The 14351-nt window shown below is 48.3% G+C and overlaps 1 protein-coding gene across 1 annotated transcript; it reads left to right on the forward strand.

Moving 5' to 3' along the window:
• Positions 1–9003: 9003 nt before the first annotated feature.
• On the forward strand, positions 9004–13530 carry Marveld1 (MARVEL domain containing 1). The gene is made up of 2 exons (XM_046449734.2): positions 9004–11171; positions 12604–13530. Exon 1 carries the CDS (start codon positions 9168–9170, stop codon positions 9687–9689), a length of 522 nt encoding a protein of 173 aa, XP_046305690.1. The 5' UTR covers positions 9004–9167; the 3' UTR covers positions 9690–11171; positions 12604–13530.
• The last annotated feature ends 821 nt before the right edge of the window (positions 13531–14351 follow it).

Here is a 14351-nt window from a genome sequence, read left to right on the forward strand (position 1 = left end):
GACCCTGAAAGGATGAGGTCCTTTCTTATAGACGCAGTATATGCTGGACACAGTGGCACAGACCTGTCATCCCAGTGATTCCGGAGGCTGAAACAAGTGAATTGCAAGTTCAAGGCCAGCCTGTGCAACTTAATAAGATCATCTCAAAATAAATAAATGTGTGTGTGTGTGTGTGTGTGTAGTTCAGTGGTAGAACACCCCTGAACTCAATCCCCAGTACTGCCCCAAAAAAAGGGAGTATATACTTTGTGTCATTATTTGGTACTATTCCCCCAGTGGATCTGAAAATCAAGGGTAGAAGTAGAAGTGACTATACTTCTTTTGTTTGTTTGTTTGTTTTTATTTGCTTGCTACTGGGGATTGAACCCAGGGTCTCACCTACACTAGACAAGCATTGAGCTACACCCCTAGCCCCCCCTCTTTTTTTCTATCTTGAGCAGGTTTTTTATTTTATCTTTTTCCACCACTTACCCTGGCCCTTAGATCAATATACCTATAATTCCATGCTTTGCTTTTCAGTTACATATTGAAATGAAAAAATAAATCAAACTAATGGGACAGACTACTGCTTTGTTTCCAAAAGACACTCTTCCTAAAAGTTACTGGCCTAACGTACAATACTACTACCTCTGTTTGTTTAGTAAGAACCCTGGCAGCATGCTACTATACTTGTAAGATATTCAAGTGCTTTTCTTGCCTTTCATTTCAGAATACTTTTCTAATGTGAAGTTCTGAATTTTTATTTTCTGGCATGTGTGTGTCATTAGTGAAACTGGGAAAGCAAAATACAAAGCCTAAGATGAGAGTTCAAGTTGGGTCCAGAAACATTGGGAGTCCCATTGACATTGCCAGTAAAATCATCAAATGTTCTAGTTCTGTGGCCATCTGTTTAGTAAAGCTTTTTGCATGAACCTTCTATAAATTTTATCTGTTCAAAGGGAACTGATAGTCTCTAAGCCTATAGTGCAAATTAAAAGTTCAGGAATGCAGCAACTGACATTTCTAAAATACAAAACAGATAAAATTCATAGAAGGTTCATGCAAAAAGCTTTACTGAACAGATGGCCACCCCCAGCCCTTTTAAAATTTTTATTTTGCCAGGCACAGTGGTATATGCCTGTAATCCTAGAGGCTTGAGAGGCTGAGGGAAGAGGATTACAAGTTCAAAGCCAGCCTCAGCAATTTAGCGAAGCCCTGAATAACTTAGCAAGAACTTGTCTCAAAATAAAAAATTTTTAAAAAGTGCTGGGGATGTGTCTCAGCAGTTAAGCACTGCTGGGTTAAATTCCTGGTACTAAAATAAATTAATAATAATAATAATAAATAAAGAAAATTTTATTTTTAGACAGGGTCTTGCTAAGTTGCCCAAACTGACCTCAATCTTATACTCGTCCTGCTTCCACCTCCAGAGTGGCTGGCATTATAGGTATATACCACCATAACCACTTCTGCTTTCTATTATACCCAATAACATACTAGCAAAACTTTTTATAACTGCCCAAATAATCTTGAGTCCTGAAGGTTTTGTTAGGTAGGAGTTTAGGATGTCAAGATGGTGGAAGGTACAGAAAAAGGTACCAGATGGAAGTTGAGTCATCATGTCCCTGTTTACTGGTAAGTTCCATTACCATAACAACTCCCACCACTGAGGCTTATAGCTTAAGACAACTCCTGCCACAGGTTTGGTATTTTAAGGAGGTACCATAAAGTGGCCAATGGAATAAATGATGCAGGGTCTTCAATCTGGTCTGTACAAGGAGGGGAACACCTCACACATAGCTCAACGTATAAGACAAGAATCCCCCCGACATTCTCTCCCTCCCCCATCCCCCACTCCCTCCCTCTCTTCCTTTCTGTCCCTGTCTTCTCTCCTCTGCTTTATAGAGTATTTTCTCCTTCAATAAATCGATGCTTTGTCTGTCACTTCTGTGTGCCACTTTTGCAGTGCCACAGGGTTGCTGTCTACGAAGGTGCAAACTTCTTGCTTGAACACTTTTCTCATATTCCACTCTGTTTTTACACAGTAAATCATGTAGGCCTCTGCTTGAGTGGGGTCTTGCATATTTGGTTCATTTATAAGTTCCTGTATTGGGGCTGGGGATGTGGCTCAAGCGGTAGCGCGCTCGCCTGGCATGCGTGCGGCCCGGGTTCGATCCTCAGCACCACATACAAACAAAGATGTTGTGTCCGCCAAATACTAAAAAATAAATATTAAAAAAATTCTCTCTCTCTCTACCTCTATCTCTCTCACTCTCTCTTTAAAAAAAAAAAAAAAAAAAAAAAGTTCCTGTATTCCTAATACGATCTACTTGATCGTGATGGCTGGCCTCCAGTCCTTGTCCTCTTCCAGGATGGACAGACACACCGTACCAGAAGGACACACATTCAGGTGAAATCGTGGTGGCTCAAATTTACATTTCGGTGGTGAGGATGGATGATCATCTTTGAAGAGCATCCACAGCTTGAACAAGCCTCCTTCCCACGAGTCCCCTTCTTTCCTGGGATGGCACATTCCCAATTCATCAGGTTCATCGTGCTGTCTAGGTTCTTACTTGGGACAACCACAAGCAAAAGGGATGGTCCCTCCTCCAAGCTTTTCTCTCCTGGGCGAGTCTGCTGAGGGTGATCCCCAACATGTTCAAAGTCCCTGGGCAGCCACATCCTGGTGCGTCCCATCAGTGGCTTCTTGGTGTGACCTGGACCATGGTGGCCTCAGGGTAGTGAGACTTCTTCCATGATAGTTCAGAGCTAACATGTTTTTGTTTTTTTATTTTGAGACAGGGTCTTGCTAAATTGCAAACAAGGCAACTGCCTTGCCTTTTTGACATAGGTTGGAAGTCCTCAGTGTTGCTCCTGCTGTCCCACTGGTTAAAACTGAGTCATAAGCCCACCCAGATTCACTGGAAGGGTACAAAGACCTAACATCTTGATGTGAGGAGAGCCAAAGAATTTTAAAACCACTACTGTGTAGAGCTAGGATTCAGGCCTACTTGCTTCAGGATCGTTGTAAGGTATAGTAATGTGTAAGTTAGCTCAAGTACAAAAGTAGCCAGAGAGGATAGGTAAAGCTACCCTGTGCTCACAGAAATGAAGTCCAGCTCAGTGACCTACAGTAAATCAAGGGTAACTGACTGTCGTCCAACTCTTTGTCTGTGTTTGTGCATGTGTGTATGTGTGTGTGTAGTACTGAGGATCAAACCCAGGGGTGCTGTACCACTGAGTTACATTCCTAGCCCTTTGTGTGTGTGTGTGTGTGTGTGTGTGTGTTTCTTTCCTGTTCTGGGGATTGAACACAGGGCAGTCAACCACTGAGCCACATCCCCAGCCCTATTTTGCATTTTATTTAGAGACAGGGTCTCACTGAATTGCTTAGCGCCTCACCATTGCTGAGACTGGCTTTCAACTCACGATCCTCCTATCTTAGCCTCCCGATCCGCTGGGATTACAGGCATGTGCCACTCTGTATTTTTTTGAGACTAAGTCACAGAGGCTGACATCAAACTTGCAATCCTCCTGCCTCAGAGTCCCTGGGATTACAGGCAGGCATCATCACATCTGGTGTCAGTTTGACCAAGCCACAGGTGCCCAGGTATTTGGCCTAACATTATCCTTGGTGCTGTGATTTGAATATGATCATTCTCCTTCGAAGCTAATGTTGGAATCACCCCTGGGCACCATGATGTGGTGTTGAGAGATGTCCTCTGCTTGGTGATCTGGTCGCTAAGTGGGTTTTCTGCCTGTCCCTTGGAGTGAGCTCTCATCCAAAATATGAGATTAGTTCCTGGGAGAGCGGGTTGTTATAAAGCAAGGGTGTCCCCTTGTTGCACCTCTTTCACATGCATCTGCTCCACTTCTGTTTTTCTTCCATGAATTGAAGCAGGAAAAGGCCTTCACCAGATGTAGTCACTCAATCTTGGACGTCCCAGCCTCCAGAACTGTGAACCAAAATAAATCTCCTTCCTTTATAAATTACCCATTCTCAAGAGTTCTGTTATAGCAACAAAAAAAATGGACTAAGATGGCAGATGTTGTTGATGGCTACCAATTCATATGTTCATATGAATTGGTAGCCTGAATTAAGCAGATGGCCCTCCCCAGTGTGGGTGGGTCTCAGGCAATCTGCTGAAGTCCTGATAGATCAAAAGGGATGCTCTGCCTATGAGCAGGGGGGACTTCTCCTGCCTGACTGCCTTCAGGCTGGGATGAGGGGTTTTTCCCATCTTCACACTCAAAGGAACTTTGGTGGTTCCTGGGTCTAGAGACAGCCAACCTTTGGACAGTACCTATATACTATTGGCTCTCCTGGGGCTCCAGCTTGCCCACTGCAGATCTTGGGGCTTGTCAGTCTCCATAATTGTGTGAGCTGATTTCTTATGATCTCTGTCTTTTCCTCCTTCTCCCCTTCCCTCTCCCTTCATCCTCTGGCTCGGTTTCTCTAGAGAACACTGATGAATACATCGTTCTTTTCACACTAGCTTCCTCTGTTCAGAACTTCTACTCCCCACAGATTTGCCTTATGCACTGGCTTTGGCTGCTTTAGCAAAACTAGTTCCTCTGGGGAATTAAATTCCAGGAAAAAGTTTCCAGGAAAAGGTTTAGCTAAATTCCAGGAAAAGGTTTCCAAAGGCCCAGCTTTGGTGGGAAGTGGAGTGGGGGACGTGGCAGCTGGGCCTTAGAGTATAAATCTGCCCATCTAGAACTGCTTCTCCAACAGGGGCCAAGCAGTACAGGGAAGGAGAAGACTACCATGAGGAGGTGAGCCTGGGAAAGCGGTGCAGTTCCACTGAAGATTCCTGCTGCCTCTTTTGGTCCCTGAATGCCATGCTCTTGGCTACTTGGGCCAAGGTTCTCTTGAGTCTCTAGTGGCTTCTGTGACCCTTGATCTATTTGAATCATGGCAACAATGTTCCACTCTATCTGTCTAGATTAAGGGGAGATTTCTTGGCAGCAGAAAAAAAAAATCAATGTTGGGGAAAAGTTCCATATCACATCTTTTTTTTTTTTTTTCCTTACTACTGGGCATGGAACCCAAGGGTGCTTTACCATTGAACTAATCCCCAGCCATTTTAAATTTTTATTTGAGATAGGGTCTCACTAAATTGCCCAGATTGACCTCAAACTTGCAAACCTCCTGCCTCAGCTCTCAAATCACTGGGATTACAGGTGTGCCTCAATACCTGTCCAGGGAATGTTTATCTGATAATTTAGTTTTAAGAGTCAAGGCAGGATTCTGCAGGTGCCGGTACCCATCTGCTTTATTGGTACATATTTTGCCTCTACTGTTAGCTGATTTGTGGCAAGTACCAGCCTGGGGCCTGACACATAATAAGTATTAAACAAATGTGTGTCGAATCCATAAATGCAATACTTTTTACAGCAACCCAGAGACTAAAGACCGAACAGAATGTCACTCTGATTAGCAAGTGCTAATCGTCAGATCTCAGGGTGGGCAACACGCTCCTCCTTACTGTCAATTGCTTGCCTTCCTTTCTGGCCATATTAGAATCATTGCACCAGGGCTTTAGAGATAATAAACTAAAAAATACTACATCTTGTCCCTTGAGCAGTCTGGGCTCTGCTTTTGCTTGCAAGGTTTCCTCTGCCTAGAACACCTGTCAGGGTCTGCGATTTCACCCCACTGACAAATAAGCTGGTCTGGTGCTATTTCATAGACATGAGACTCCTGACTCAGAGGCAAAACAACACGAGCATCATAATTATGTCTTTTCCCATTGTCCTCAGCCTTCACAAGGCAACATAGAGAGGCCCAGATGGACATCACACATGCATTGGGACTTGACTGAGAAGTACTGAATTTGGGGAACCCCCATGGCTTCCAACATCACCATTCCTGATGTAAGCAAGCCTGCTCTTTGGGGGGAAGACATTCCCTCATCTCTCAAGGTTGCAAACACAACCCTAAGGGAATGATTGAGCAGAGATCATGGCCTTGCATTCTTGGCATCCCCAGAACTAACAGAGGGAACTCAATACCCATGGGGATTGCCACTTTCAACAATGCTATCTCCCACAAGTACTTGCCCACAACCTGTCTTACCTCCAATGACCTTATACTTGAAGAGTCCCCAGGCCTCCCCTTATAGTTCTCTCTCATTCCCTTTTGTATTTTCCTTATAATCCTCATCTATGTCATTTTTGTGTCCACAACAGTCCCTCTGCTTCCAGCAAAGTACCAACACTTGCCGGCAGGCATAGTCAGTCCTCTTTGTTCCTGCATTCCTCATCCAAGGGTCTGCATCTAGCAGGTGCTTAGACCAGATTTGTTAAGCTGGATGGAATCAAGATCCTTCTGCATAGTTATGCTTTTCCAGAGAGTCTGCTCCACTGCCTCTTGGAATGTTTTCAGGATTAGAAAGGCTAAAAATATCACCCTAAAGCCACTGCAGGGTTCTTCCTTGTAAGGAGCCGGATTTGACTCCTGAGGCTGAAAGTTTATGCCCACCAGGTGGCGCCCTGACTCGCACAGCTCCAGATGCCTTTTTTAGAAAGGTATTCCCTCTTCCCTCCTTTTTGGCCCCCTGTTCCTTTAGGTCATTTTGCTCAGAAAAATCAAGCACCCAGATTCAGTTGCTAGTTGCCCATCTGAGCCTCAGACTAGGTCAGGATGGGCGTCCAGAGAGCACTGAGAATGTCCTTCTTGTGGATGTTAAGGCATGCTGAGGGAGAAACCCTAAAATTGAGTTGGAAGACCTAGTTCCAACCCTGCCACTTACAAGTCACGTTCCTTTGGGCAAATCACTAAACATTCTCTGGGTCTCTGTGAGAATAGCTGAGAAAACAGTGTGGGAAGTATGTAAAAGTACTTGGAATGTGGACATGGAATCAGCTCTACCTAAGCTCCTGCTTCAACTGTAATCCCCAACTCTGAACTTCTTCAGCCCCCTAAGTCCTGCTTTCCCCATCAGCAATTGAGAGCTAATAACAACCATTTTATAGGGTTTGTGTAAGGATCAAATTGAACCATGAAAGTAAAGTGCTTTTCATGGTACCGAGCATATGCAGTAAATATTCAATTGATAAAAAAATCACACATATATTCTGTATCCTCAGCTCCTTAAACAGGGCCCAGCACTGAATAAGTGTTTAACATCTACTAGTTGAGGCAAAAAATGAAACAGATAAGGAAAGGCACAAAGAGGTTAAGCAGCCCCCCCCTCCAGGTTCCTGCACTTGAGAATAATGAAGCAATGATACATAGCCAAGTAGTCTGACGCCGGGGTCTGTACCCTGAGCCACATCACCATGCTGGCTTACATAGATATGGATGTTAAATGTCACCATTTGTTCATTTAAGATACGCATGCAGAGCTTTCTCACATTCCTACATGAGTAGGCTGAGTCGGTAATGACAGGCATTAGCCCCCTGAGAAGCGATTTTTTTTTCCCCCTAGAAAGGATCCAGGCTGCTGGAAGAGGGAACTGCTCAGCCAGGCCAGAGGGCATTGGGTTCATCTCAGGACCAGGATATAAAGGACTAGTTCTGCAGTGTAGGATCAGCTGGACGTTTGATGTAGGCATGGTTCCCAGGGTAAGAGGGGCCTTCTCAGTTTCACTGCTGTTCCTGCAGTCATTCAGCCATCGACTCCACATGTATTTACTGGAGTCTCTCCTCTGTGCCAGGACCAGGCAGAGATGAATAAGACATGATAACCAATGCTTATGATGTAGCAGACTCAATACTACGGTGGAGGGATGGTCCAAAAGGAGGTAGAAGAGCAAGTAATCAATAGCCTGGGAGATTAAACCCAAAGCTGGCAGCATTTAACATGGGCATTGAAGGATAAGTAGTTTTCCAAGTGAGCTCTGGGAATGAAGAGCATTCTAAGTTTGTTTGGGGAATAAGAGGACTGGTGGGGTCAACATTCTAGGTGGGAGCATGGGTATGGGAAGGAAGAGAAAAATCAGGAAGTTGGAAGTTGACTGGGGACAGATTGTGAAATGTGCCATAGAGAAGAGATACAACTCTATCCTGTGGTTAGTGTGGAAAGCAGTGTAATGAACAAGGTCTGTTTTAGAAAGTTGCTTAATAGCCCAAAGGTTGGTCTGAAGGGGGAGAAGAGAGACCAGCAGTAATTACCAATGTCCTGGTGTGAACCCCTCCTGGTTTCGTTTTGCTATCAGTAAACAGAGAAATAGTTGTTTATATCTCTTGGAGTGTTTCCAGGTTTAAATGAAAACTCAGGTAAAACATTAGCATAGCAGTAACAATAATGCACAGCCTCATAGGGCCCTGTTACAGGCAGTTTGGAGGAGTAGTTACACACAAGGCCTGTGTTGTCTCTTGGACCTGAGTATATGTCTGGGTAATGCTGGGTGGTATATTTTGATTCCAGGCAAGGTGAGAAGATGGCCAAGGAGCAGTTGGATGAAAGGGAGCAGGGTTACATGCTTTGTGCTTTGCCGGTGGTGTGTAGTGGTGCATCTGGAGGAAGATGGTTCCCTTCTGTGAACTCTATGGAGAAACAGCCCGAGCCCAGCTTTGGACAGTGGGCAGGAGTAGGATACGTTCAGGTAAGAACGACCATCAGTTGAGGACCAACACGGCTCTTCGGCGCCTACGCAGGGCCAGGAGGCCTCAGTGGGGTCTATGACAGGAGAAAGGGTGAAAGTGGCCTAGCCAGAGGCTGGGAGAATTCTTGTTGAACAGCCTTCCCCTTGGAGGCTGGGCCGGAGCCTAGAGGCAGAACGGGTAGGGGCGGCCCCAGATGTGGCGAACTTGGCCCAGTAGCGCAGGAGGGCAGGGCGGAAGGGCCGAGAGGAGCTAGGGGGTGCCGGGCGCTCCGCCCTGTCCCGGGGATGCAAGAATCTGAGCCGGGAGACTGGCGCGGAGGGGAAAGGGGGGCGCCAGGGTGGAGAGCCAGACAGAAAGAGAAATGGCAGGAAGCCGGGAGGAGCGAGTGGGGGTGGAGACCATCGAGGGGAAGGGAAAAGGGCGGGTAGGAGGTGGAGAGAGGGAGAGAGAAAGGAGGGCTGGAGGGAGAAGACCGGGGAGGAAGGGTGGGGTAAAGAGGAGAAGCAGAGAGGACTAGGAGGGGAGACAGACGCGGCGGGCGCAGCGGCCACCTCGGCTGGGCCAGCCCCGCGAGCAAGGCGCCGCCATTCCGCTGCTTGGAGCGCCGCCGCAGCCGCCGCCGCGCCCTGGGGCCATGCTCCCGCCGCCCCCGCGCCAGCCGCCGCCCCAGGCGCGCGCTGCCCGCGGAGCGGTGAGCCTGCAGCGGCCTTTTTTGCGCGGCCCGCTAGGCGTGCTGCGGCTGCTGCAGCTGCTGGCCGGCGCCGCCTTCTGGATCACCATCGCCACCAGCAAGTACCAGGGCCCGGTGCACTTCGCGCTCTTCGTGTCGGTGCTCTTCTGGCTGCTGACCCTAGCCCTCTACTTCCTCACGCTCCTAGGCAAGCACGAGGTGGTGCCGGTGCTAGGCTCGCGCTGGCTGGTGGTCAACGTGGCTCACGATCTGCTGGCGGCCGCACTCTACGGCGCCGCGACCGGCATCATGATCGACCAGACGCAGCGCCACAGCTACTGCAACCTCAAAGATTACCCACTGCCCTGCGCATACCACGCCTTCCTGGCAGCCGCCGTCTGCGGCGGCCTCTGCCTGGGCCTCTACCTGCTCTCGGCGCTCTACGGCTGCTGCCGTCGCTACCAGGGCAAGCAGGAGGTGGTGTGAGGCTGCCAGCGCTCTCCGCGGCCGGGATTGGCGCGGGGGACCCTCCGGGGTCTTTCCCGCCGTCACCGTCGCCGCCCAGCGCGGATGCACCCTGGCAACCTCCTTTGCCCTGCATTTCCACCGCCGCCCGCGCCCCGGACCCCAGACATGCAGTTCCAATTCGAGAGCAGCGCCGCAGCCCAGAGTCCGGAAAGCAGTGCCAGACTCACCCTCGGACTCCAGGGACCAGCGCTGCGACGCCAGGAGCGGATGCACACCCTCAAATGGGCCGCCCCGAGGCGAAACTTAGATGTTCCTCGTCCCCTTCCCTTCGGAGAGCAAGACGTGGACAGGCGCCGCGTAGATCCGGGGGAGGCTCCTAAATTGGAACCACTCTTTGGGCTGCACCACTGCCCCCTCCCTCCCGCCCAGTGGTCAGAAGAGCAGCCCCTTCCCAGGCCCTTCTTTCAGCCTTGGGTTTGTAAAAGGCTTGCTGGCAGCGCGGGTGGAGCTGGGGACAGGCCTCAGCTGGTCCTGAGACGAGTTTGGTTTTCGTTTGGGATTGTGCGGGAATCTGCCCCAGCCCCTCCCTGCCCATCCCTCTGTGCTTCTTGTCCTGGGGCCAGTCTGAAGAGGAAGGGATGGATAGGAAAGGCCAGTGGACTGTACCCTTACACCTCTGAAGCTTCTCCCGGCTCTGCCTTCTCCTCCTTTGTGCTCCGGATTCAAACAGGCCAGGCCCCAAGCACACTAACCTCCTTGGCCTCGCAGTGACACAATTCTCTTGAGGCTTCTGCTCAGCCCACCGCTCAATGTTTGCATTATGGATCCCACCAGACCATCGGGAATGTTAGAGTGAGGCCTACCCCTGCTTTTTACAGGTTGGGACCCAGAGCCAGCTCTTAGGAACAGCCAATTTAATATTAGAATCTGGTCTCCCCACAGGCGGCCCAGCTGAAACAGTAGGTGTCCCGGGAAGCCTGGTTCAGGAGCTACCTCTTAAAGACGGTTTTGAGGTCAAATGGGTTTGTTAGAGGTGTTCTCTCCCCTTGTTGGAGTTTTACAATGTTTATTAACTTGTAGCAAGGACTCTGAGAAGTCCCCTAGCACAAGAAGCCCCAGTACAGAAATTTAGTTCACTGTGTTAACTACTTCTGGGCTTGGGCCAGCATTGTCACCTTAAGGTTCCAGGCAGTCCTGTGCTGACCCATTTATTCCCATGGAAGATTTAGGAAGCCCCCTCCAGAGAATTTTGTTGGCAGGAGGATGCCCAGGGCAGTGAGGAAGGAGTAAGCTGCCTCTGGCCAGCCAGAAACATGGGCACTGGTAAACTTGAACATTCCTTTACATTGTTGGAAAAATGAAGCCAAGGCTCTCCAGATGGTTTCCCAGTCAAAAGGACCGTCACCTGTAAGATCCTGGCATTAACTCAGCAGCTGACAGGGTGGGCCCTGCTCACTGAAGAGAAGAAGTATCTCTGGAGCAGGGCAAACAGCTGGACAGGTAAGGTAGTTCTTGGTTTTCTGGAAGGGGTCATAGGGCTTTAAATAAAAAGCATAGAACTTTCTCCTTTTCCAAATGTTAAAGGGTTTTTATTCAGAGCAAGTTGGAGGAGCTACAGTGATAACCACAATGTCCATAGAGTTGGGTAAATTCGAACTTTTTACTAAATTCTTCAAAGGTCTGCTCTTTGAAAAAGTTCAACCTCCCCTGGATCAGAAACCAGAATAGGGTAGGCCATGGACTGGGAATGGAACCCAGGGCCTCAGGCATGCCAGACAAGCATTCCACCGGTGAGCTACATCACCTTCCCCAGTGAGCTGTTCTTAAAACTTAGGCATAGAGGTATCTTTGCTGTGGTTAGGAAGGTAGTGGTTCAGATGGGGGTGTAGAGCAAGTATGTAAGTTTTACATATCACCTAATATAGCCCTACTGTGTGGCTGGCACTGCTTGGGGTATTTTACATGTATTCATGTATTCTTTTAGTAATTCTATTGAAGTGGGTGCTAATAGTCTTCTCACTTTTTTTTTTTTTTTTTTTTTGCATTAGGGATTGAACCCCAGGATGCTTAACCACTGAGCCACATCCCTAGCCCTTTTTATTTTTTATTTTGGGTCAGGGTCTTGCTAAATTGCTTAGGGCTTTGCTAAGTTGCTGAGGCTGGCCTCGAATTTATGATCCTTCTGCCTCAGCCTCCTGAGTGGCTGGGATTATAGGCTGTGCACTATGCCCAGCCCTTCTCATTTTTGTATGAGGAACACGAGCCCCAGAGAGGTTAAATAAGGTGTCCAAGATCTCCGCCATGATCAGTGATGGAGCATACATTGGAACCCTGGCACTCTGGCCTCTTTAGCCATGCTATATACTATACTAAGTAGCACCACTACATACTAAGTTTGATACTGTCAGTGTGGTTGTTTATTTACTTACCGGTAGTGGGAGTTGAAACCAGGGCCTTGCGCATGCTTAGCATTTCTTCATTTTTTTCTGGGGTTGGGGATGTGGCTCAGTGGTAGACCATGGATGGGCTTAGCATGAATGAGGCCCCTAGGTTCAATCTCCAGCATCAAAAAACTCCTTTTTTTCCTAAGTTGTGGTAAAATATTCATTACACGAAATTTACCATTTGAACCAATTTTAAGTGTACAGTTTAGTGGGTGGCATTTTGTACATTCACATTATTGTACAGCCATCCCCAGGACTTTTTTCATCTTGCAAAACTGAAAATCTTCATACCCATTACAATTGTGGTTATTTTGTTGTTGTTTTTCTCTCTGGGAAATCCCAGAACACTGAGCCCTATGGGTCTGGAGTATTTAATATTTTAGTGGGTTGAGTCTCATGGAAGGGTAACTGTTCCAGAGCCTGGAGTGGGTGCTGCTAGGTTGTCTGGAATGCCTCGGAAGCCCAGTGACTTTCTTCTTTTGCTGCAGGTTTCCATGTTGCTGAGGCTGGTGGAGATTGCCAGAGCCGGTCAGGCTGACCTCTCCTAAGCCTGCTGCCGTGGTTGGCAGGGCCATGCTGGCCCTGACTGGCAGATGGATTCAGAGTCTTCACTACGGAAGGGCCAGGTGGGAGAGGGAATGGCCTCTGCCCAGCAGTTGCTTTCCCACCATCCAAGAGCCGGGATGGTGAAGATTTATTTGTGCCTTAACCCAAGGTAATTCCTGATTCTCCTTGTGCCATGATTTGGGCACAAGATTCCAGGCACTTGGAACTGAGCTCTGTACCCTGTACAGAGTGGGTTTTAGTTCCACCTTCAATTCTTTTTGCTTTGGCATTTTTTTAAGATCACCATCTAAGCTGAATGCTAAGCTCAGGTCCAGCTCCCTCAGGATCTCCTTCTCGGGGCCCCCAGCCCTGGTGCCCTGCCTGTCGCCAAGTGTCCTCACTCAGGAGCAGACATCTTGGCCTTCATGGTGCCTTGTCCACCCAGATGTGCCTATAACATTCCAGATGTGGCATGTGCCTTTCCACTTGGCTTCTAGTGGCTCTGTGGTCCCTGCGAGATGTGAGAAGGATCTACAGGACTACTGCCACATCTACCCTCCCATCTCCACGGCCTTAGTTTTGGCCACCTGTTTTGCCTAGAATTTTGGATACTGAAGGTAGTAGCATAGGCCTCTCTCTTTGATTCTAAGACTCCAGAACCAGCCCAAGACCTTCCTGGCAGCTCACAGCCCAAAAGTCTGGGGCACTTGTGGACTGGAGAGATGATTTTCACAGTGTTCTACAAAGGCTAAGAGAGAGAGTGGGTTTGGGAGGAGTGAAGGTGGTAAGAGAGGGGACCTGTGTGCCTCATTCAGTGGTTTAGCGGTGGTTACCAATATGCTTTTCTTAATAAAGTTTGTTTTGTCTGATCTTGGCATCTGTGTCTTCTATCTTGGTAATCTGCAGTAACCCTTGGTATCTGGTCCTCCAAGCCTCCCTCCAGGTCCTCATGCCACATTGCCCTTCGGCTGCCTCCTCTCTGCCTCCCTGCCTCCCCCTTTCCTCTGGGAAGGAAGGGAAACCTAGTTCACAGATTTTCCATGCAGTTCAGAACAGGGCACAGGGGTTGCCTGAGGGCAGGAACCAGAGGGAAGAAAACTGTGTTCGTTTCTGGCTGAGGCTGGAGGGAATTCCAAAGGCTCCTGGCTCAGCTCTCAGTGTATCTGTTTGCAAGCTCCATTGCCTGTCATGCTAGACTCAGAATAAATGTTCTAGTCTAACCCCATCATCTTGGTGGGGTGGGGGGACAAAGTTCAGGGTGTGGTAGCAACTCCTCACAGCTGATCTGGAGTACAGCTGGAGTCTCCTGGAGCACAAGCTCTGGTTTTTGTCCTGTAGACCACTGTGCCTAACATGTGCTTGATTCTCCAGAAAATTTTCTGCTCAGTTTTCAGCCAGTTGTTGACTGCTAACCAAGATGCCCTGGGAAGGGCGCAAAGGCAGAGGTAAGAGGCTTCCTGACCTGCTCCTCCTTATTCCCTGAGCTTGTGGTCTGCAGCCTGGAAATAGGATCCTATTGGCAGATCTCAAAACTTGCTGGGAATAGCTCCAAGTTCACAATGGAGCAGCTGACAGATCCGCTGCTGTGTGTGCTCCACACCCACTCTTCCAAAGAACCCTCTTCAACATGAATGTGTGTGTGCCTCATTCAGTAGTTTAGCGGACGTTATCTGGATGCAATGATGCATGT

Source organism: Marmota monax, unplaced genomic scaffold (genome assembly GCF_021218885.2).
Source record: "Marmota monax isolate L192 unplaced genomic scaffold, Marmota_monax_Labrador192_F-V1.1 WCK01_AAM20220418_F8-fsc00004, whole genome shotgun sequence".
Classification (NCBI taxonomy): domain Eukaryota; kingdom Metazoa; phylum Chordata; class Mammalia; order Rodentia; family Sciuridae; genus Marmota; species Marmota monax.

Coding starts and splice junctions, on each gene's coding strand:
- Marveld1 (XM_046449734.2), top strand. CDS start 9,168: ATGCTCCCGCCGCCCCCGCGCCAGCCGCCGCCCCAGGCGCGCGCTGCC.